The 24,262-nt window shown below is 46.9% G+C and overlaps 1 protein-coding gene across 1 annotated transcript in view; it reads right to left on the bottom strand.

The window, feature by feature from the left end:
• Nucleotides 1-24,262, bottom strand: part of JAKMIP3 (Janus kinase and microtubule interacting protein 3) — a 771,326-nt gene that overhangs the window by 468,954 nt on the left and 278,110 nt on the right. The window contains exon 2 of the mRNA XM_078643479.1: nt 6,845-7,081. Coding sequence (XP_078499605.1) covers nt 6,845-6,979 — 135 coding nt within the window. The 5' untranslated portion in view covers nt 6,980-7,081. The remainder of the gene's footprint in view (nt 1-6,844; nt 7,082-24,262) is intronic.

Below are 24,262 nucleotides of genomic sequence, written 5' to 3' on the forward strand. Positions count from 1 at the left end.
GAATTCTGCAAGAAGCTGAAGACCTCGCTTTTGAAGTAGTCCCACAAGGCCCTAGGTGTTGCCAGACTTACACATGTGCAGAACTAGTATACCCTCCCAGGTGATAGTGTGCTCTACAAATCTGCTTAACATAACAATTGTGAACAAATTAATTTAGTAGCTTTTCACTACCAGGACATTTACAACTTAAAAGTACATGCCCAACTTTTTAAATACAAGGCACCCTGTCTAATGGGCTGTTTAGAGCCTACCCTCCTACCCTAGGGGTAATAAAAAAGGAGGTTTAGGCCTGGAAAAAGGATTATTTTGCTAGGTCGAATTTCAAGTTTAAAACTGCACACAGGCTATGATGGCAGTCCTGAGGTACGTTTTAACCCCTTCCACGCTCATGACGAGCTGGGCTCGTCATGAGGTAGCCTCCTCGCACGCTCATGACGAGCCCAGCTCGTCATGAAACATGGGAATAAGTAAATCTCAGCACAGGAGGGGAAAATGCATAGCATCGATGTGGTTAAAAGGCTAATTAAATTGGTGTTACAACAAGTGCTGCGGACCCACTAGTAATTTTTTAATGTACAAGCCCTGGGTACATGTTGTATCTCTTTACTAGGGACCTATAAGTAAATTAATTGTGCAAATTGGTTATAAGCCAATTTTACCATGTGTAGAGGACTGAGCATGAACATGAGCACTTTAGCACTGGTTACTAGTGGTAAAGTGCACAAAGCCCCAAGGCTAACAAAAGCAAATTTAATTGAACAGGAGGAGAGAAAGCAACACATTTGGGAGAAGACTATCATAAGGGCTGTTATATTTAACACCCAGCGTACCTTATGAATTTGAAATGGAGTCTACCTCTAAGTTTGGATATTCAGACAGTCCAGTCATCACTGATGAAGTGTAGAGTCATTTTTCTTCACATCTCTCATATTTCTCTTGTTTAGCTTGTCCTCTTACCCTGCCACTTTCTAAGCAGTTAGAAGTAGCTGAGAAGTTCCTCAGACCAATTTACACAAAAAGAAATAGATATCATAAATAAAGGACATCAATAGCCATAATGGAGTAGGGACATTCCTATAAGTCGATGCTCCATCCATATAATTTTCTTCATTTACAGAGATCCACGTCCAACAAATGGTGCTTGGCATAGAAATATGGTTCGCAATTGCATTGAAAGTCACTTTTCACAACTTTTCTCCTGATGTACTGTTAAACGTTAATGATGCTTTGAATTTAAATGGTTGCAGGTAATTCATTATTTCCAATAAATTGTTTAATCATTTATAAAAAATAATCTATTTAGTTAGTCCTTAACACCACAGTTTTGTCATTTATAATTACTTTAAATCACATTTTGTAAAATTCCACAATTTATTGATAATGGATTTATTGAAAGTAGTTTGATTAAAGTCTAATGCGATTGGAATCCAACTTGTGGCATAAGATCTCAGCAGCGATCACATAAGTCACAGCTCAGGCATTTATTAATAATTAGATAGCAATGTTTGCATAATAAAGCCCAATGAGTGTAGAGAGGGTTGTCTACTAATCTGAAAAACATTCAGGAGAATTGATAGTTTTCAGATTTTCATCTTTACGGTTTTCTGCCACTATTGACCCAAAAATATGGATAGATCCGTGACAAAGTCAAATTTTGTTACATCAACGTGTACACTCATGAATGCAGAGGAGGGGAAACAAGAGAGAGGGAATTCTTTTTAGTCAGTGGGGCATTTGAAGAGTCCCAGTTTTTGCTAAAGGCAGATGTACCCAGCATCATCAGGGGCCAAAGCAGAAGATGTACTGGATCCCCTACAAAGTAACCTTCATCTTTTTACAGAGATTCTGCTGCCACCCAACATTCAACATAGTTACCTAATAAGCACTGTAGCACACCAGAGCAAAGTCACCATCGGAGTTATTCAAATATTTAGATCTTGATCAATATGAAGACATTTTTTGTTCAATGTTATTGCGTCCATTCAACAACTGTGCCAAATAATAGAGAGCTCCAAGCAATGGTCCAAATCCACGTCTAGATTTCAATAGTTAAGCTTTATTCCAGATTCACACAGCAGCCGACGCGTGTTTCGCCCAGCAGCGCTTCCTCAAGGCTCCAAGATTAATATTTCTTTCTTTAATCTGATCAAAAGATCTCTTGAAAAAAATTATCGAGCTTCGTTGGAATCCTATCTCAAGGATTCAAGCATGAACTATGAAGTGTGTGGTAGCAGATCCAGTCACTATCAGTCTAGGCATGATTATTCCAAACTATTTAAAAATGCAACTATCATCATTCCTAGGACCTTGTTACATCCTCATTGCTTTCCCGCCTCCCGACAGCTTGTCACCATATTTTTCCAGTGTTCCAACACTGGAAAAATATGGTGACAAGCTGGCTTGTTGTGAATCTATCTAGGACCCTAATTAGATATCCCAGATTCATGCCCTTATGTGGTTATAATAAAACATATCCTTATAAAGGCATAGGAATCATGCCCATATCTAGTCATAGCCCATGCAGTCCAAATACGGCAAGGCTACTCCCATAGACTCCTAGAAAGTACAACGCGTTCTTTAAACAAACCAAGCTCCAGCATTCCGGGAATTCCCCCTGCTTTTGTTTTGATTTGCACAAGAACTCCTGGAGTCCTGGTGTCTTATGTCCAACCTTACGTCAAACACGGCACTTTTCAGGTATAAATATACCAACGTTGCCTTAAGCAAACACACAGTGGTGGTTTGGAGCAGAGCGGCTATCTACTTGCCCGAAGCCCAGCTGATGCGGGAGCCGAAGGAAGCCGACTCACCCTTGACGCACTGAGAGAGACGCTGTCTTTTCTCTTGCCGAGAAATCCAGCTCCGGTGTTTCCAGTCACCCTTGCGGGTTGCTGGGAGATCGAGTCCTGAGACACGAGATACAAGACCTCCTTCATTCTAGAACCAAGGTACGGAGCTGACTAAACCCTTAAGAGATTTCTTGATTCAGATTCTTGGCAAAAAAACAACTTAACTTAAACTGCAACTTACTTACTCCTTCCCACGTATTAGGCTTAGGTCAGGTACACCTTGGTAGGCGTATCTTAGAAGCACCAGTTGAGTACGTTAGTCAATGTTTTTATGTATGTATATATTTTATCCATTTTAAAGTTTCATATGGCTAAGAAACCATATCAATGCTTTTACAGTAGTATTTCATAATACTCCTTTTACTGTACGCACTTTACTTCAGGATAAGTATTGCAAATGTGGCAATTCATTTCTCTCGCATGAGAAAGAAGACTGCTCAATAAATAACACCTTTTATTGAAAACACCTGTCTCTCTATTTCTCTGCACTCTGGTGAAACTAACTATGCACGATTGACTGAGTGAAATAGTTGTCTATTGTTTTCAAACGACTCTAGAGATATACTCTTTATTCTGAGGGAGCAATGTTGTCATGTTTATGCGGTTGTCAGAAGCTAATCCCTTCTTGTCTAAATCAGGAGAGTTAACTCTTTTCTGAACATTCGAGAAAGTTTCTAGTGACCTCTGAGCTAGCTGGCAAAACTAATTAAGTCTAATATAGTCAGTAGAGACCTAGATGACCTCAGTCCTACGTCTACACTGCTGTTTATATTATTCCAATGTGCAGAGCCTATTGGGAATATAGGAACTACACTACAGGCCGTCTCATTAACATTAGCTAGTGCTTAGGGCTGATAGTGGCCTCACTCATTTATGAAAAATGGACATGGCCCTTGAGATTGCAGCCAAGCGTGGCATAACTGCTCAACCACACATCACTATCCCAAAACATGAGTGTAGCACTGGCTTGCATCTTGCAACTGGTCTCTCCTATTCACAAAGGAAAACTTATACTTCAGGTCTACGTTTACCTTTGTGAATTGGGACCTTAAACATCAGATTAAGTTTACCTTTGTGAATTGGGCCCTTAGACTTCAGGTCTATGTTTACCTTTGTGAATTGGGCCCTCGTTGCTTTTTAATTGCAGTGGCCTGATAGCCTGCTGCCAATATCTTTAGTCAGTTAAGGAACCAGGGGAGCTTTCGAGCTGGGTCCCTGTGAAATGCGGGCAGGGACATAACATATACTGTGCAGGGCAGGTCCCAACTCTTCAGAGGTCCACGGTGCTTTGCATTTCTGTGAGGTTTTGTGGTGGTGCGAGCCTATATAATTTTCTGGATTGGGTTCTCACCAAATTTTGCCTGGTGCTCGACTCATTTAATAAAACTCAGCTATAGGGATATAGCGCAGAAATTGGTATGGCATCAGTCCCCAAGGGTGTGACAGGCACTCTGGACCCTAATGGTTGATGAATTGTCCATCCAACTGAGACAGAACAGTATTCTTGCTTTCATCAGACCTCATGGCACCCTTGCTGCAGGCACATTTGAATTTTAAAAATATTTACTGCTCCAACTTTTGAAACCATATACCATTTACATTATATAACATTTTGTCAATGCTGATCTGCTCTAAGTGATGCTGACCCTGCTTCATTCGTCCCTCTTTCTCCATCACGCCTCACAAAATGAACTGTGAGAGCTGGACTGAGTCACCCTCGACAAGAATCTTGTTTCCTCCGGCCTGGCTGAGGCTTTGAAAATACTGTTCTAATTTTAAAAACTGATGTGTAGCTTTCCATCTTCCTAATTCCAGCAAAACAATTCTGCTCTGAAGGTCAGGCCATAAATACCCTGGTTTGTGTTTCATGTTTTATTGCCAATTTCCTCTTTTGAGGGCATCTCATTCAAAAGAACAAAATCTATGGACAAATATATTACCTGGGTGAACATGGAATAATGAACCATTTGAGTTAAAATGAGCATAACGTTTTCTTTATGTTAAACAACTGAAAGAACATAAAAATGAAAACCTAACCCACGGATCTGAACAGTGCCAGTAATGGGCTCTGGTAATTCATTATAAAAGGAAAGCGAAAGAGTGTTGTATTGATTGCAAAATGTTCGATTCGGTGGGATGAAAAAGCTCTAAATGGTCAAGCAAAGTGCCATAAGTAGGCATGCACATTGGGGAACATCCTTTACAACGCAACTTTTACAACGCACTACCATTACGACGCAACTTTTACAACACAAGTTATAACAACGCATTGCGCTGGGGGGCGCTCTAGGATAGGGAATAGTTTAATATACTATCCAACACCTTCCCTACTATCCACGGGGACTAGAGTTGGAATAGTAAATGAAACTATTCACTATCCAACGCCCCCCAACGCAAGTCGTTGTAACGACTTGCGTTGTAAAACCTGCGTCGTAATGGCATGCGTTGTAAAAGCATGTGTTGAAACGTCATACATCCATTCACATTGTATGCTCTGCGGGAGGGTTATGTAACATGCATGTCACTTGTTACTGCTACTGGTCTATATCACCATACCTGTTGAAGCTGCTGCACCTCTTTAGCCAATGAGCATGGCTGGGGCTAAGAAGCAATTTCTGCAATGGTAGTTAAGGCAGACAGACCTGTCTGTGATCCCCGATGGCCAATGAAACACAGAAGCCACGAGGAAGATTTAGTTGTCTTTTAGAGTTATGATCCTTTCTTGTACTATGCATAAAGACAGGCCCATAAGCTGTTCATAGCAAAATAATATGTATGCATCTAAATACGAAATTTGACATTTTTAACAATTTCATTGGATTTCTTTGCCAATTAATTTAAAAATTACAACAACCATTGGTAATGTCAAGAGGTCTGGCTTAAAGGAATGTTATATAGTAACGTGAAACGTTACACATAGATAGCAAAGGATTGGATATGTATGTGTGTGGAAACAAATAACTTAGAACAAGATTGGTGTAGGTTAAAAGGTCAGGTAATAGTTGCACTGTCAAGCCACACCTAAAAATCTATGTAGGTTCATGACTGCCCTCCTCCCATCTGTGCTGCTGCTAGAGAAAAGCAACAAAAATATCTGGTTATCTAGGACACTTTAATAGCATTACAAATGCATGCGTGTGCCCCTAAAAGTGTACGCTGAGCAGCAGGATAAATAAACAAATGATCACAGTTGCGTGGAGGGAAAGCACTTTTTTTGTGGAAGCACACAGCTTCTGCCCAATAATATTATGTACTTATGGCCCTCAACATGAGGGCAGAGCCAAAGCCCCTCTCTGGTGATGCTCACATAATTGTCTGGTGAAAACTGCACTGTCAAGGCTGACCATAAACACACACATGCCTTTTAAGCGTAGCCAGGAGTAGCAGCCGCTCCCCCTGGTCTCAGGGGGGCATGAAGGAAGTCATAGGACCCTAAGATACACAGTGTCCATGGAGCCATGTTAACTTCTATAGTTTACACTCCTTGCCCCAATCATAGCCCCTCGGTAGCAGATAAGAGAGAGTAGGGGATGAAGAGCAGTGTAAGGAGTCAACCCTCTGGGGTCAAGGGTGGTGCATGGTGTCACTTCCACTAACCCTCGCATTTTAATTTATGAGCATCCACATCCAAGCAATCACATTTATTAGAACATTCGCATGTTAGGAGTTTTGCTGAAGACAATGGAGTTGCTCAGGGCTAATAATGTCTGGAACATTCCTTCTTCACCAAAATTCCAATATTTGTCAATCTGTTTCTCCATTTTTAATATTGTACATCTTGTCCTTCGTGGGACGAATGTCATATACTGGTCGTTAAATGCTATCTCCTTGGTTCTAGGCCCTTGCCTGCACCGCAGGCCCATAACTCAGTTTTAGAGCCATAACAACCAATGTAGCCCTGGGTAGTGGGCCATAAGGCAATAATATATGACAACACTCAGGGCTTGATTATAGCACTAATAACATTTTAAATATATGAAAGGAAGGGTTCCCACCTTACTCTTTTCCTGCTGCAGCTCAATTTGAATGTCTGTTAGTTTCGCCCTGAGCTCCTCGTTGGCGGCCTGCAGAGAAGCTAAAGCATCAGGTTTGTCTCCCTTGGCTCGGCTGCTGGCACCCTTCTTGGACATTGTGAGAAGGTGAGGCTGGCAGAGCAGACTCCCAAGCAGAGAGATCCTCCCGGTTCAAGGCTCCTCCTGGCGGGCACCTTCCTGCTACATTTTCTTGCTCATCTGAAAAAGAGGTAAATGACATTTCCTTTGAGACCTGAGTGTCTGAGATCAGCTTTTTCAAATACATGCTAAATACCTATACCATTGGTTTGTACGTTTTAACATTTAAAAAAAAAAGTGTAAAAGAGATTGACAGAAAGTAAATCAGATCCTGGACAGAAAATGTACGTAGTTTTGAAAAATGTTGTTGGTCAACTCTTAAATACATAGGAGCTACTTGTATATTCAGTGAGTGGTGACGTAATCACTGTCAATGACAACTGTGTGCGGTTCACAGCAGATATACACAGCAGAGATACCTCTTTTCCACTATCAGTCATGTAATTTTAACCATAAGCTTTATATGGCAATTCCTTTTTATATGATACGATGCACTACAACATAGAAATGTACATATATGTTTCTCTTTGACCATCATGTCCACACTCACTAGGAACTCATAAAATAAACTGAGAATCAGAACAGAGTCCTTAGTGCTTGGCACTAGTGTCAGGAAGAGCTGGTTTAGGAAAATATTTGCTTTTTTGTACATTTATGGCTTACTACAGCCAAGATCAGACCCATTTGGCCATCAGCCTAAATGATGTACATGAAGCATTTAGGTGCCCTGTGGAAACGAGACACAGTTCCAGTAACACCCTCATGGGTGCTCTTTATAATCGTTAATATGGTATATACATGCGGCAGAGAAATGATGAAGAGATCTGGATATTTTAGTATACTTCACACAGATTGCTACAAGAGTCACAACGCTTTTTTCCTTGGCTTACTCCCAGAAATTGAGAAATAAATCACACATAAATCAAAAGTTACTAACAAGAAATGTGAATCAGGCCTATAGCAATGTGCAGATCAACTATGGATACCACTTTTACGGAACCTGAAATCAATGCTGGATTCAGTGTTTATTGCACTGTACCTTACTTGAGGATCACTGCTGCAGAGATGTAGTAAATATCTTTATTCGGCAATTTGATCACCATAAAAGCATACATATACATAACATTTTAATTCACCGGTAAAACTTTAAAAATACAGATAAAAAGGAAGAAATACTCCGCAGTAATAATTTACTACAGGCTGTTCAAGCATCAGGCCGTCGGTCCCCTCATGTGCAATTTCAGTAGACGGGAGCGCGTCACCCACGCACTGCCCAGAAATTTTGCCACCCCGCAAATCATGAAGGAGGAAGAAGAGTCAGTAGAGAGTATACGTAATGCCTGGCTATGACACCTCAGCCCCAATTCCCTACACACTGGTTTCAGCCAGACTTTCCGCGCCACTTTGTATGCGGGGCAGGCAAAGAATAGGTGGGCCACAGATTCCTTTGGAGCTGCACATCCAGGGCACGAATACTGGGCGGCACCAGAGTTAGACCACCTCGCCGTGAAGTCATGCACCGGAAGCGTCCCATATCTCAATTTTAGATATAGCGCTCGATCTAAGGGTTTGGTTATCAGGTCAAGGAAGGGTTCCAGTTTTTTTACCCATTTGATTAACAGAAATTGGTCCGTGAGTGAACCCCCATCCAAGACCCTCAGTGCAATACTCTGAACCCAATCCCAATATAACTTTTTAAACACTTCCTTGGGTGGCGGCGTTTGTGACTCCCAAGCATCCCTTAGACCCAAGTTAAGAACCAGGTCTCTCAATTTCTTCAACCATCCTATTTTTCCCCCCGTGTCCATCAAAAGAAGATCGTCCAACCCTTCAGCATATTTTGCGAGCTCCTCAGTTCTTCTTAGACGAGTCCAAAAGAGCAATGGGCGTAACCTTACCAAGTCCTTTAGAGATCTTCTGCCCAGATCTAATCTCAGGGGGATCAGCGGGGTGGAAGCAGGAAGGGCCACCACCTTCCTTAAGAAAATATTTTCCGCTGACGATAGATCTGAGACGTTTTCAAACCCCCAGAGTTCGGAGCCATATAGTGCCGACGGGAGAATCTGGCCCTCATAAATCGCCATAACAGGGGAAACTGGTTTGCTGCTTGACTCACGGAGCTCTCTCAGAGTCACCCCGGATGCTCTTTGGTGACTGAGTAACATTTTGGCCAAGTGGTCCTTCCATGTCATTCGACTATTTACCCGGACACCAAGATAATCAAATGAGTTGACCATCTCCAGGGGCGCACCATTAAGCAAAAAGTTGTTTTTAAATCTTTTAGAGGGGGAAAATGCCATCAGTTTAGTTTTCGAGGTGTTGATGATTAAGCCTCGGTTGGTACAAAAAGAACTAAACCGGTTCAAGAGTTTTTGCAGTCCCGCTGGGGATTTGGAGATCAGTAAGGTGTCGTCGGCGAAGAGTAGAGTCGGAACTCTTTCCCCCGCCAGGGATGGGGCATCCGTCTCCTCCCCTTTCAGATGGTCCACCACTCCATTCACGAATAGGGAGAAAAGGGTCGGAGCCATAACACAGCCCTAGCGTACTCCTCTCCTCACAGGGACCCTATCTGTTAACTGTCCCTGGGATCCCCATCTGACCCTCGCATAATTCCCCTCATGGAGCTTTACGATCAGACTCAGGAGCCTACTGGGAAATCCCATCTCACCTAAGATCTCCCATACTTTTGCCCGAGGGACCAGGTCAAAAGCCGTTTTGAGATCTATGAAGGCCAAGTATAAACTGCCTTTCTTGATGGTAACTGCCTTCCAATAGATGACAAAAAAGCGAAAGACCTGGCCCATCGTGCCTACCTTCCTTCTAAAGCCAGCTTGAAGATGGGAGAGAATGCTGGCTTCCTCCATCCAATCGCCTACCCTTAAGATGATGACCCTGCCGACCACTTTCTGAATTATATCTATCAAACTGATAGGTCTATAGTTCGCAGGATCATCTCTAGCCCCCTTCTTGAAAACGGTTACCACCTCAGCCCCCTTCCATGAGTCTGGCACCTGATGACCCCTAGTTATCAAATTCATAATTGTGGCAATTAGCTTGGCCCAAGCCTGCGGCTCAGCGATCAACAGGTCCCCAGGGATCCCGTCCGGCCCGGCCGCCTTCTTTGGGGTTAGATGTTTAATCGCCCTCTCTACCTCGGTGGTCGAAAAATCGGGGGCATCCACCCCTAGGATATCCCCAGCTCCAAAGCCAGTTACCCCGGGGCTGATTAGTTCATCATTGCCTCCATATAGGGATGAAAAATGATTAAACCATTGCTGGCTGGTTATGTGTGCTGCTAATGGTTGCATTTTCCTCTGCCTTGTTCTATTAATCAGATCCCAAAAAAGATTCGGGTTCCTTCTGTTCACGGCGTTGGCTAGGTCCTGCCAATGCTGTTCCTCCCACTCACGTTTAGCCAGCGATAGTACTTTTAGGTATTCCTTCCTGGCCGCTCTAACCAGCAAAGGATCCCCAGAAAGCAGGGCTTTTGTCAGATTTTTCCTCTTGCCCTTACATTGATATGTATACCAGGGTTTTTTAGAAGTGGGAGGTGTAATCAGTTTCCTGTGACTTTTACCATTCGCGATAAAGAATTGGCTGACATGATCTATTGTAGCCTTGTAAGCTGAGTCGAGGGAAGAGTGCGGCGACGTACTAATCTCATTTTCACAGACCCAGGCTTCCAGATCAGAGGACAGGCCCTCTACCAGGAATTTAATTGCCCCTAGGTCATCCTCCTTCAGGTTAGCCTTATCCCATTTCAATCTACGATTGTTGTTATATGGGATAAACTCTTTAGTTGTTTTTAGTGGGGCATTCACACCACTATCTTTAAGGATGCCCCAATTAAACTTGCAACACAGGGGATTATGGTCACTATCCTGACTTGGTAGCACTTCCATATCAATAAGGTCTGCCCAAAAACTAACATCCATTAGGATGTAGTCAATTCGGGATGGCCCAGTAAGTCTGTTGAAGGTCAGTGCACCTGCCTGGTCAGATATAGTCCTGCCATTAAGGGCTCTTAACTTGTGGTCCCTAGTTAATGCATTAATTTGAATTGCCCTAGCTGACCATTTCCTGATGGGGGGCAGGGATAGAGTTGGGATGGACCAGTTTGAATCTTCATCTTCAATACCCAGGGGGTCGTCCCCGAGGAGAGGTTCAAACGTACAATTGAAGTCTCCCCCCACGATAATTTTTGCAGAGAGGGGGCAGTTAGCTAGGGCAGAGTCCAGAGCTGTTAAAGTTAAGGAGGCGATGTCCCCTGATGACCCTCTGGCATAAACATTAAAGAGGTCTAGCCTACCACTCTCCGCATTCCCTCTAGAAGAGAGGTGGAGTATGTCCCTACACTCCAAGTTGTGGTGTGTTACCGCCCAGTCCAGCTCTATTTTAATCCAAACCATGAGGCCACCCGCTGGTCTACCCTTTCCTTTACTTACTGCAGGTAAAAAGTAGGTGTTATACCCTGATTTATATAAGGGTAATAGGCTCCAGGTTTCCTGAAATAGGCACACATCGAACCTCTCAATGAACGTGTGCCACTCTGGTAAGTCTAACTTCCTTTTTAACCCCGCAACATTCCAGGATAGGAGGTTTATTACCCGCCGACTCTTGGGCATTATGGTGTGTTCCCCCTTATTCGCACCCTCATTGTCCACCATGGTCATACAGCAGTCCCCGTCTTGGGCCAAAGGAGTAGGGTCTACAGGACAGCTAGAAGTGCTGGCCATAGACTCGACTATCATGGGAGCCTCAGTAATGTTGTTAGTAATGGCAAATTGTACTAGAGGTGGACTAACTTGCCCTGCATCTATACTGCCACAAAGACGTGGGGCCTCCTCCCCAAGATGTTCGCAAATCACCCCCATGGGCACTAAACTTCAATCGCAATTTTCCAGCCCTGAGAGCTGCGAAAACCGATTGTAAGTGTCCAGGGGAGTGAAGGGTCTTAGATGTTCCATCCTGCTGTCATGGTTCAACCTGTGTCTATAAGGCACCGTAGACCAGGCGGAGTGCTGTTCAGGCACCGGAGCAAAATGTTGGCCATACTGGGGATAATTGTTGCTGTATGGCACGGTGAGGGGTGGCCTGTATGTTTGAAACTTAATTGGATATTTGGGAGGAATAGCCTCAGTCCTGGGATAGAAATAAGTTAGGGCCCGAGGGATAATACAAGTTTCCCCATTTCCAGGTGGCCAGTTTAAGATATAGTCTGATGCTCTGGGGTCTCTGAAGTGTGACCACCACTAGGTCTCCCTCTATATCTTTAATTCTACTCCCCAGCCAGTTAAGCCGTCTGACGTGCACTATATCCCCATCTATATTGGGCGCTATCGGCCTGTAAGTCCTCAACCAATGGATAATTTTATTTTTGAGTTCTGCGTATCCCTCCTTCTTGTTTTCTGCTAACGGCGGGACCCCAGTCAAAACTACCACATAGGGCACTGCTTCTGGGGGAATCTCCACTTGTGGCACCTTTTTCCGTGGTATTCTATTAAAGCTACCTACCCCATGGTCGTTCTGGTTGTTTTTAGTTAACGGGGCCTTTAGGCCTGGTTTTTTTGGGTCACCTCCCTTTTCAATTACAGGTGCATTTAACTGTTTTGGAGGAAATGGGTTTTGAGAGGGGGAATCAACCCTACCCTGTTGATGCGTGGTGTTTTTGGCCGCCTGAGCTGATACAGTTGGATTTTTTGGAACGGTGGTAGAAGGGGGCCTGGCTATAGGTGTAGGGTGTTCCACCCCATTCCCATTCCCCTGAGTTTTAGTCATAGTAACCATACTAGATATGGCAGTTTCCAGTATGGTCAGTCTGATTTCCACCTTTTTAATGGACTCATTAACCCCTTCGGGGCTAATGACGAGCTGGGCTCGTCATCGCGCTTACCTGTCCTGCGCGGATGACAAGGCCAGCTCGTCATCAGCCCCACCCTCGGGGGAAGCGCTGGCGCTCCCCCCGAGGCTCTCTGATCGTCGTTGTTTTGCTGGGGGCGGCAGTGGAAGAGCTTCCGCTGCCGCCCCCGCCCCCCCCATGGTAATCCCTGATGACGTCAGCGCGCACAGCGCGCGCTGACATCATCAGGGATTCCCAGCGCTCGGGAAGCCATTTGCTTCCTGCGCGCTGGGAAAGAAGGTAGGTTTCTCGAGGCTGGCGGGGGTTTGGGGGCAGCGAAGAGGCATCAGGGGAGAGGAAAGAGATTTTCCTTTCCCCTGATGTCTCTTTGCAGGGCATTTCTGCCTCACGATCGCGCACAGCGTCGCGATTGTGCGGCGGAAATGCCCCCACTAGACACCAGGGATATACTTTTAGTTTTTAGGAAGTGACCCCTTGGGCAAGGGTCGCTTCCAGGCTGGCTGGCAATATGTTTTCGTTTTTCTGCCCCCCCTGGGGGGAAATCGGCCCGTTTTTTCGGCCGTTTTGCCCCCAGGGGGGGCAGAAATTCCCCACTAGCACCAGGGATATAGATTTCTACAAAGATGGCGGCCATTGATTTTGTTTACGTTTTTCTGTCCCCCCTGGGGGCAAATCGGCCCGTTTTTTTTTTGCCGTTTTGCCCCCAGGGGGGACAGAAAATGCCCACTAGACACCAGGGATGTAATTTTAGTTTTTAGGAAGCGACCCCTTGGGCAAGGGTCGCTTCCAGGTGGGGTCTGAGTATGTTTTCGTTTTTCTGCCCCCCCTGGGGGGAAATCGGCCCGTTTTTCGGCCGTTTTGCCCCCAGGGGGGGCAGAAATTACCCACTAGAACCAGGGATTTTTGTTGGGGCAATGTGTTTGTTTTGGGAAGCGACCCCTTGGGTAAGGGTCGCTTCCAGGTGGACATGATTGTGTTTTTGTTTTTCTGTCCACCCTGGGGGCAAATCGGCCTGTTTTTTTTGCCGTTTTGCCCCCAGGGGGGGCGGAAAATGCCCACTAACACAAAGTTTTTAGGAAGCGACCCCTTGGGCATGTTTGCTGGTGGTGTGTGTGGGGAGTGGTACTTGGCTGGATGGTGTGCGTGGAGCGGTGCTTGGCTGGCGGTGTGTGTGGAGTGGTACTTGGCTGTCGGTGTGCGCTGAGTGGTGTTTGGCTGGCGGTGTGCGTGGAGGGGTACTTGGCTATCTATGCACAGAGTGGTGCTTGGCTGGCGGTGTGTGTGGAGTGGCGCTTGGCTGGTGGTGTGTGTAGAGTGGTACTTGGCTGTCTGTGCACGGAGTGGTGCTTGGCTGGCGGTGTGTGTGGAGTGGCGCTTGGCTGGTGGTGTGCGTGGAGTGCTACTTTGCTGTCTGTGCACGGAGTGCTGCTTGGCTGGTGGTGTGTGTGGAGTGGCGCTTGGCTGGTGTTGTGCGTGGAGTGCTACTTTGCTGTCTGTGCACGGAGTGCTGCTTGGCTGGCGGTGTGTGTGGAGTGGCGCTTGGCTGGTGGTGTGCGTGGAGTGCTACTTTGCTGTCTGTGCACGGAGTGCTGCTTGGCTGGCGGTGTGTGTGGAGTGGCGCTTGGCTGGTGGTGTGCGTGGAGTGCTACTTTGCTGTCTGTGCACGGAGTGCTGCTTGGCTGGCGGTGTGTGTGGAGTGGCGCTTGGCTGGCGGTGTGTGTGGAGTGGCGCTTGGCTGGATGGTGCTTGGCTGGCGGTGAGTGGTGCTTGGCTGGTGGTGCTTGTGGAGTGGCGCTTGGCAGGTGGTGTGCGTGGAGTGCTACTTTGCTGTCTGTGCACGGAGTGGTGCTTTGCTGGCGGTGTGTGTGGAGTGGCGCTTGGCTGTTAGTGTGCGTGGAGTGCTACTTTGCTGTCTGTGCACGGAGTGCTGCTTGGCTGGCGGTGTGTGTGGAGTGGCGCTTGGCTGGTGGTGTGCGTGGAGTGCTACTTTGCTGTCTGTGCACGGAGTGCTGCTTGGCTGGCGGTGTGTGTGGAGTGGCGCTTGGCTGGTGGTGTGCGTGGAGTGCTACTTTGCTGTCTGTGCACGGAGTGCTGCTTGGCTGGCGGTGTGTGTGGAGTGGCGCTTGGCTGGATGGTGCTTGGCTGGCGGTGAGTGGTGCTTGGCTGGTGGTGCTTGTGGAGTGGCGCCTGGCAGGTGGTGTGCGTGGAGTGCTACTTTGCTGTCTGTGCACGGAGTGGTGCTTGGCTGGCGGTGTGTGTGGAGTGGCGCTTGGCTGTTAGTGTGCGTGGAGTGCTACTTTGCTGTCTGTGCACGGAGTGCTGCTTGGCTGGCGGTGTGTGTGGAGTGGCGCTTGGCTGGTGGTGTGCGTGGAGTGCTACTTTGCTGTCTGTGCACGGAGTGCTGCTTGGCTGGCGGTGTGTGTGGAGTGGCGCTTGGCTGGTGGTGTGCGTGGAGTGCTACTTTGCTGTCTGTGCACGGAGTGCTGCTTGGCTGGCGGTGTGTGTGGAGTGGCGCTTGGCTGGTGGTGTGCGTGGAGTGCTACTTTGCTGTCTGTGCACGGAGTGCTGCTTGGCTGGCGGTGTGTGTGGAGTGGCGCTTGGCTGGTGGTGTGCGTGGAGTGCTACTTTGCTGTCTGTGCACGGAGTGCTGCTTGGCTGGCGGTGTGTGTGGAGTGGCGCTTGGCTGGTGGTGTGCGTGGAGTGCTACTTTGCTGTCTGCACGGAGTGCTGCTTGGCTGGCGGTGTGTGTGGAGTGCTGCTTGGCTGGCGGTGTGTGTGGAGTGGCGCTTGGCTGGTGGTGTGCGTGGAGTGCTACTTTGCTGTCTGTGCACGGAGTGCTGCTTGGCTGGCGGTGTGTGTGGAGTGGCGCTTGGCTGGTGGTGTGCGTGGAGTGCTACTTTGCTGTCTGTGCACGGAGTGCTGCTTGGCTGGAGGTGTGTGTTGAGTGGCGCTTGGCTGGTGGTGTGCGTGGAGTGCTGCTTGGCTGGAGGTGTGTGTTGAGTGGCGCTTGGCTGGTGGTGTGCGTGGAGTGCTACTTTGCTGTCTGTGCACGGAGTGCTGCTTGGCTGGCGGTGTGTGTGGAGTGGCGCTTGGCTGGTGGTGTGCGTGGAGTGCTACTTTGCTGTCTGTGCACGGAGTGCTGCTTGGCTGGCGGTGTGTGTGGAGTGGCGCTTGGCTGGTGGTGTGCTGGAGTGCTACTTTGCTGTCTGTGAACGGAGTGCTGCTTGGCTGGCGGTGTGTGTGGAGTGGTGTTTGGCTGGCGGTGTGTGGGGAGTGGTGTTTGGCTGGCGGTGTGTGGGGAGTGGTACTTGGCTGGATGGTGTGCGTGGAGTGGTACTTGGCTGTCGGTGTGCGCTGAGTGGGGTTTGGCTGGCGGTGTGCATGGTCTGGTGCTTGGATGGTGGTGTGGGTGGACTGGAACTCTGCTGGCGGTGTGTGAGTAGTTACTTTCTGTTGGTCACTACACACACTGCTAGTTGAGTGACACTCTACGCAGTCCATCATTTTCTGTAGTTGCTATGTCAGATATGTGGGCGTGTGAAAGTGATGGGCGGCTGGCGGTGTGAATGTTTTGTATGTGTCACACGTACAAAAGGTGTATGAATGTCCTTACTGCCCCTGTGTGATATGGGTACTGGTAGTAGCAAAAGACTGACTGGCACCAAAGTGGTCAGGCACTTTACAAAAATTCAAAAAATTATCCAGTGTCTTGATGTTAAACCTCATCTAATCTCATTTGGTCTAAGCCCTAATTGATGGCCCATCTGGCCGAATTTTAATTTGGGGGGCAAATTTGTGTGTTGTTTTTTTAATTGTTATATTGTTTGTGAAATGTGGTAGTAATTTTTTTTTCTTCTCTATTTTTGTCTTGTTCCAGGCTTTTGCTGTTTGGATTGTTGTAGGTTGCGTGTCTGTTTGCAGCTTGTGTAGTTGCTTGTGCTTGGTAAGTGAATGTATTTTGTACTACTTCTCCTTGATGTTTGTCTTTTTGAAAAAGGTTGTACTTCTAGCAGTTTGTGTGGCTCTGTGTTTTTTTTTCAGCATTAGTGTTTGATGTGCACTTTGTTTTCTAATGTCATTTCTTTTTTTCTTTCTAGTGGGATTTCATTTCTTTTCGCTGTGTCTCAACAGAGTAGGTGCTGGTGAGTGTAGCTATATTTTGTAAGAGTGAAATTGTTTTGGATTGTATTTATCTTTTAGTGAAAGCCTTACCTTGTTTACTTCTTACTTTGCACAGTGTAGGTTGTTGTTCACTTGTGTGTGCAGTCTTCTTGCTTTGTAAGGATAATGGCTAGTCGCAGGATTACTGCTCAGCAGGTTCTTGGTTTGCTTTTTGAGTCTTCCTCGGACCATGGTTCAGAGTCTGAGTCCGATTCGGACTCCCAGGAAGTGGCAGAAGATTCAGGCAGTGAGTTTTCTCTTCGCATGGAATCATCATCATCGGATGATGACTCTTCTTCTAGTGCTGATGAAGGGCCTATGGTACAGGAGGACATTGTGTTGCCGGTAGTGGGCCAAGAGGCACCTGTGCTGCTGCCTAGGGCCGCAAGGTTTCCTTTCTTTTTACATCGGCAAGAGGCATGTGGGCTGGAGCCTGCACCCAAAAGGCTTCACATTGCTGTGGTGCGCAAAGGGGCATCTGGTGCTTTTCGTCTTCCTGCTCGTGTAGTGCAGCAAGAGGCATCTGGGGCTGTTAGGCTTCCCATTGGTGTAGAGCGGCAAGAGGCATCTGGGCCTGCTGGGTTTCCCGGTGGTGTAGTGCAGCAAGAAGCATCTCAGGCTGCTGGGCTTCCCGTTGGTGTAGTGCAGGAAGAGCCCTCTGGGGATGCTACGTCTTCTGTTGGTGTTGTGCAGCCAGAAGTATCTGTGGCTGTTAGGCTTCCTGTTGGAGAACAGCAGCAAGATGTTTCGGTGCTGCAGGCTGGGGTGGCTGCTCCCCCCGTTGATAGGGATGGCCTCTGGGTTCCCCCTGGCTTGGTGCAGCCGGCATTGCCAGAGTTCACTGGTGTTCCTGGGTGTAGAGTGAATACAGAGAATTTTCTGCCAATTAATTTTTTTCAGTTGTTTTTTGACGATGTGTTTTTGCAAAAGATTGTTGAGCAAACCAATTTATATGCAGAACAATATTTGAGGGCCAACAGTGCCAGCCTTAAGCCCTATTGTAGAGCAATCCGGTGGACTCCCACCAATGTTGAAGAGATGAAGAAGTTTCTGGGATTAACTTTTTTGATGGGCTTGATAAGGAAGTCATCAATTACTTCATATTGGTCCACTAGTCCCTTGATGGTAACAGCTGTATTTCCAGCAGTCATAAGTCGTGATCGGTATACGCTTCTTCTTCGGATGATGCATTTTGCTGATAATAGTTTAGCGTTGTCACGCGATCACCCTGATTGTGACCGTTTGTTTAAAATTCGGCCTGTCCTTGATCACTTTGTTGATCGTTTTTCTGAGATTTTTGTCCCTGGTAAAGAAATTGCAGTGGATGAGTCTTTGGTGTTGTTCAAGGGCCGCTTGGTTTTTAGGCAATACATTCCTAGTAAGAGGTCACGCTATGGAATCAAACTGTATATGCTGTGTGACAGTGAGACTGGATATGTCTACAATTTCAGGGTGTACACTGGTAAGGAGTCCCGCATTAACCCTCCTGGTTGTCCTTCTACTTTTGGAGTAACTGAGAAAATTGTGTGGGAACTAGGTAGAGGATTATTTAACAAAGGCCATCATTTATATGTAGATAACTTCTACACTGGTGTGCAGTTGTTCAAGGAGTTGGCCAAAGTGGGCACTGTTGCTTGTGGCACAATGCGCAGTAACCGTAAAGGTTTCCCAAAGGAACTTGTTTGCAAAAGGCTTGTGCGGGGACAGTCTACGGCATTGCGATGTGGGGAGCTTTTAGCTGTGAAGTATTCAGACAAGAGAGATGTGTACATGCTGACTACTATCCACGATGAAAGTACTGTACCTGTGCCTGTTTGGGGTCAGGGTGCTGAAGTGCGCAAACCTGTGTGCATTGTAGCTTACAATAAGTTCATGGGTGGTGTTGACAGAGTAGATCAGAGGTTGGAACCTTATGCTGCTCTTCGAAAGGCTTACGTTTGGTACAAGAAGTTGGCTATCCATCTGTTCCACTTGGCATCATTTAATGCTTTCGTTGTGTACCAGAAGTCTTGTCCTGGGACGAAGATGACTTTTCTTAAGTTTCAGGAGTCTATAATAGGCAGCCTTGTACTTGTGCAGCAGGCAAGTGTTCCTAGATTTGGAGTGGTGGAGGAAGTGGCTAGATTGCAAGATCGCCACTTTCCTGAATCTATTCCTTCCACTACTGCTAGAGACTTTCCGACTAGAAGATGCAGAGTCTGTTGGCGAAGAGGCGTGCGGAAGGAGTCTCGTATATACTGTCCTGACTGTCCTTCTAAGCCTGCATTGTGTATGTCAGCTTGTTTTAAATCGTACCACACGCAAAAGAACTATTGGGAGTTTGATTGAGCTGTAAAGTGAATTGCTTGGTCTGCATTCTGTAAAACATTTTTAGTTTGTTTCAAGGATTGGCATTAGTGCAAAGTTTTTATTTTAAGAATTTGTGTTACCTGATTTGTAGGTATTTCCATTTGTTTAGTGTTATTTTCAAAAAAAGAATTCTAAATGTGTTTGTGGTTTGTGCCGGCTGGTGCTTGGCTGGCGGTGTGTGTGGAGTGGCGCTTGGCTGGTGGTGTTCGTGGAGTGGTACTTGGCTGTCTGTGCATGGAGTGGTGCTTGGCTGGCGGTGTGTGTGGAGTGGTGCTTGGCTGGCGGTGTGTGTGGAGTGGTGCTTGGCTGGCGGTGTGTGTGGAGTGGTGCTTGGCTGGCGGTGTGTGTGGAGTGGTGCTTTGCTGGCGGTGTGTGTGGAGTGGCGCTTGGCTGGTGGTGTTCGTGGAGTGGTGCTTGGCTGTCTGTGCATGGAGTGGTGCTTGGCTGGCGGTGTGCATGGAGTGGTGCTTGGCTGGCGGTGTGTGTGGAGTGCTGCTTGGCTGGCGGTGTGTGTGGAGTGGTGCTTGGCTGGCAGTGTGTGTGGAATGGTGCTTGGCTGGCAGTGTGTGTGGAGTGGCGCTTGGCTGGTGGTGTTTGTGGAGTGGTACTTGGCTGGAGGGTGTGCGTGGAGCGGTGTTTAGCTGTCTGTGCACGGAGTGGTGCTTGGCTGGCGGTGTGCGTGGAGAGGCGCTTGGCTGGTGGTGTGCGCTGAGTGTTTGGCTGGCGGTGTGCATGGTCTGGTGCTTGGCTGTTGGTGTGGGTGGACTGGCGCTCGGCTGGCGGTGTGTGAGTAGTTACTTTCTGTTGGTCACTGCACACACTGCTTGTTGAGTGACACTCCACGCAGTCCATCAATTTGTGTAGTTCCAGTGTCAGAAATGTGGGCGTGTGAAAGTGATGGGCCCTTGAATGGCGCTGTTTGCTGGTGTGAGTGTTGAAATGTGATGGGTCCGCGGCTGGCGTTGTGAATGTTTTGAATGTGTCACACGTACGAAAGGTGTATGAATGGCCTGTAAAGAGGTTGGTGCCTTGACGTGGCTTTACAGCTCACGAGCTGTGAGTCAGTGGTTCAGTTTATCATACTTGCAATTATACACAGTGTATTTCATTTTTGTGAAATTACTTGCGTATACAATTGTATGTACTGAATCATCACTCACCCTCGTGCCAAATCCAACCAGTATGTGTGTGTGCTTGCGGATTAGATGGGTGTGCAGTAATAATTGTTTTTTTTTCTCTTTCTGCATTAGGGTGTACCTTGTCCCTTATTGTGATTGTTGTAATGTGTTGCTTTTATTCCAGATGGTGTCAGTGGTCTTGTTTGTATCAGGTATGAAAGGTGCGTGAATGGCCTGTAAAACGGTTGGTGCCTTGTCGTGGCTTTACAGCTCACGAGTTGCGAGTCACTGGTTCGGTTTTTATGCATTTATTTATTGACAGAGCATTTCATTTTTTTGAAATATCTTGTTAATAAAATTTTATATACTGAACCATCACTCGCCCTCGTGCCAAATCCAACCTGTATGTGTGTGTCTTTGAGGAATAGATAGCCGTGCTTGAATGTTTGACTTTTGAGTAACTCTGTTAAGGTGAGGTACCCTTTTACTCGGGAGAACAAGGGGAACGCTGGGTGGTAGGACATTTTTGCCGGCACGGCGATCCCACGGCAAAATTTTTGGAAAAGTGCTATTTTTACCTAATTAAGGTTTGCAAGGAGTTCTGGGTAGGAAAACATTGGGGGACCCATGCATGCCATACCTCCCTGGACTCCCCCGGGTGTCTACTTTTCAGAAATGTGTGGGTTTGGTAGGTTTCCCTAGATGGCTGTCTCGCACGGGGCCAGAAACCCAGGTAACCCCTCTTGCAAAAGCTGGAGAATTCATGTCCACCAGCTTTTGCAAGAGGGGTTACCCGGGTTTTTGGCCCCGTGCGAGACAGCCATCTAGGGAAACCTACCAAACCCACACATTTCTGAAAAGTAGACACCCGGGGGCTTCCAAGGAGGTATGGCTTGCGTGGATCCTCCAACGTTCCTTTACACAGAATCCCTTGCAAACCTCATTTTTTGCTTGGAAAAAATCAGTTTTTTCACACGTTTTAGTGTGGGCAAGCGTGGCATCACTGGGCTCACACAAATTACCTCCCACCCAGCGTTCCCCAAGGTCTCCCGATAAAAATGGTACCTCACTTGCGTGGTTAGGCATAGCGGCTGCTTTAGGAAAAGGCCCAATTCATACTGTGGAGACGAAAACATTACCTTTAGCCAAATAATCTTATTTTTTGAGGGGGTTACCTGAGCTTTTGGCCCGGGGCTTGGCAGGCATCTTTGGAAACTACCAAACCCAAACAGTTCTGAGAACTAGACACCCGGGGGAGTCCAGGGTGGTATGGCATGCGTGGGTCCCCCAATGTTTTGCTACCCAGAAACCCCTGCAAACCTGAAATTTTGGTCCAAAAACCCACTTTTCCATACTTTTTTGGGTGGGATCTCGCTGCCGGAACAAATGTCCTACCACCCAGCGTTTCCCTTGTTCTCCCGAGTAAAATGATACCTCACTTGTGTGGGTGGGCCAAAGGCAAGTGACTTAGGCTGGGGTGCTTAATTTGTAAAACGTAAATGTGAGTAAAAACTACTTTTTTCACAATTCATTTTTGGGGTGTTCTGCTTTGGGGCACCCACACAAGTGAGGTATCCTTTTACTCGGGAGAACAAGGGGAACGCAGGGTGGTACGACTTTTTTGCCGGCACGGCGATCCCACGCCAAAAAGTTTGGAAAAGGGCAATTTTTACCTAATTTTAAGGTTTGCAGAGAGTTCTGGGTAGGAAAACATTGGGGGACCCATGCATGCCATACCTCCCTGGACTCCCCCAGGTGTCTAGTTTTCAGAACTGTTTGGGTTTGCTACTTTGCAAAGAATACCACCGAGCCCCGGGCCACAAATTCAGATCCCCCCCCCCAAAATCAAGGTAGTTTTGCAATAAGGTAATGTAAATTCACCACCGTACGATTTGAACCGTTTCCTGTTGCAGCCACTATGTCTATCCACGCAAGTGAGGTACCGTTTTTTTTCGGGAGACCTGGGGGCACGCTGGGTGAGTGGAAATTTGTTGCTCCACGCAGATTCCAGAACTTTCCACCACAGAAATGTGAGGAAAATGTGTTTTTTTGGTCAAAATTTTATGTTTGTAAGGGATTCTGGGTAACAAAACCTGGGGGTAGGCAGACGAGTCACCCCATCCTGAATTCCCCTGGGTGTCTAGTTTTCAAAAATGTATATGTTTGCTAGGTTTCCCTAGGTGCTGGCAGAGCTACGGCGCAAAAACAAAAGGTAGTCTTTTTGTCCGAATCGTGCTAAATTTCACTGGGAAATTGAGGTGCGACCATGCTGCGTTTTGCGCTGTTTCATGTCGCAGCCACTATGCCTACCCACGCAAGTGAGGTACCATTTTTTTCGGGAGACCTGGGGGCACGCTGGGTGGGTGGAAATTTGTTGATCCACGCAGATTCCAGAACTTTCCACCACAGAAATGTGAGAAAAATGTGTTTTTTTGGTCAAATTTTTATGTTTGTAAGGGATTCTGGGTAACAAAACCTGGGGGTAGGCAGACGAGTCACCCCATCCTGAATTGCCCTGGGTGTCTAGTTTTCAGAAATGTATAGGTTTGCTAGGTTTCCCTAGGTGCTGGCAGAGCTACGGCGCAAAAACAAAAGGTAGTCTTTTTGTCCGAATCGTGCTAAATTTCACTGGGAAATTGAGGTGCGACCATGCTGCGTTTTGCGCTGTTTCATGTCGCAGCCACTATGCCTACCCACGCAAGTGAGGTACCATTTTTTTTGGGAGACCTGGGGGCACGTTGGGTGGGTGGAAATTTGATGCTCCACGCAGATTCCAGAACTTTCCACCACAGAAATGTGAGGAAAATGTGTTTTTTTGGTCAAATTTTTATGTTTGTAAGGGATTCTGGGTAACAAAACCTGGGGGTAGGCAGACGAGTCACCCCATCCTGAATTCCCCTGGGTGTCTAGTTTTTAAAAATGTATAGGTTTGCTAGGTTTCCCTAGGTGCTGGCAGAGCTACGGCGCAAAAACAAAAGGTAGTCTTTTTGTCCGAATCGTGCTAAATTTCACTGGGAAATTGAGGTGCGCCCATGCTGCGTTTTGCGCTGTTTCATGTCGCAGCCACTATGCCTACCCACGCAAGTGAGGTACCATTTTTTTCGGGAGACCTGGGGGCACGCTGGGTGAGTGGAAATTTGTTGCTCCACGCAGATTCCAGAACTTTCCACCACAGAAATGTGAGGAAAATGTGTTTTTTTGGTCAAATTTTTATGTTTGTAAGGGATTCTGGGTAACAAAACCTGGGGGTAGGCAGACGAGTCACCCCATCCTGAATTTCCCTGGGTGTCTAGTTTTCAAAAATGTATAGGTTTGCTAGGTTTCCTTAGGTGCTGGCAGAGCTACGGCGCAAAAACAAAAGGTAGTCTTTTTGTCCGAATCGTGCAAAATTTCACTGGGAAATTGAGGTGCGACCATGCTGCGTTTTGCGCTGTTTCATGTCGCAGCCACTATGCCTACCCACGCAAGTGAGGTACCATTTTTTTCGGGAGACCTGGGGGCACGCTGGGTGGGTGGAAATTTGTTGATCCACGCAGATTCCAGAACTTTCCACCACAGAAATGTGAGGAAAATGTGTTTTTTTGGTCAACTTTTTATGTTTGTAAGGGATTCTGGGTAACAAAACCTGGGGGTAGGCAGACGAGTCACCCCATCCTGAATTGCCCTGGGTGTCTAGTTTTCAGAAATGTATAGGTTTGCTAGGTTTCCCTAGGTGCTGGCAGAGCTACGGCGCAAAAACAAAAGGTAGTCTTTTTGTCCGAATCGTGCAAAATTTCACTGGGAAATTGAGGTGCGACCATGCTGCGTTTTGCG

Source organism: Lissotriton helveticus, chromosome 5_1 (assembly GCF_964261635.1).
Source record: "Lissotriton helveticus chromosome 5_1, aLisHel1.1, whole genome shotgun sequence".
NCBI lineage: Eukaryota > Metazoa > Chordata > Amphibia > Caudata > Salamandridae > Lissotriton > Lissotriton helveticus.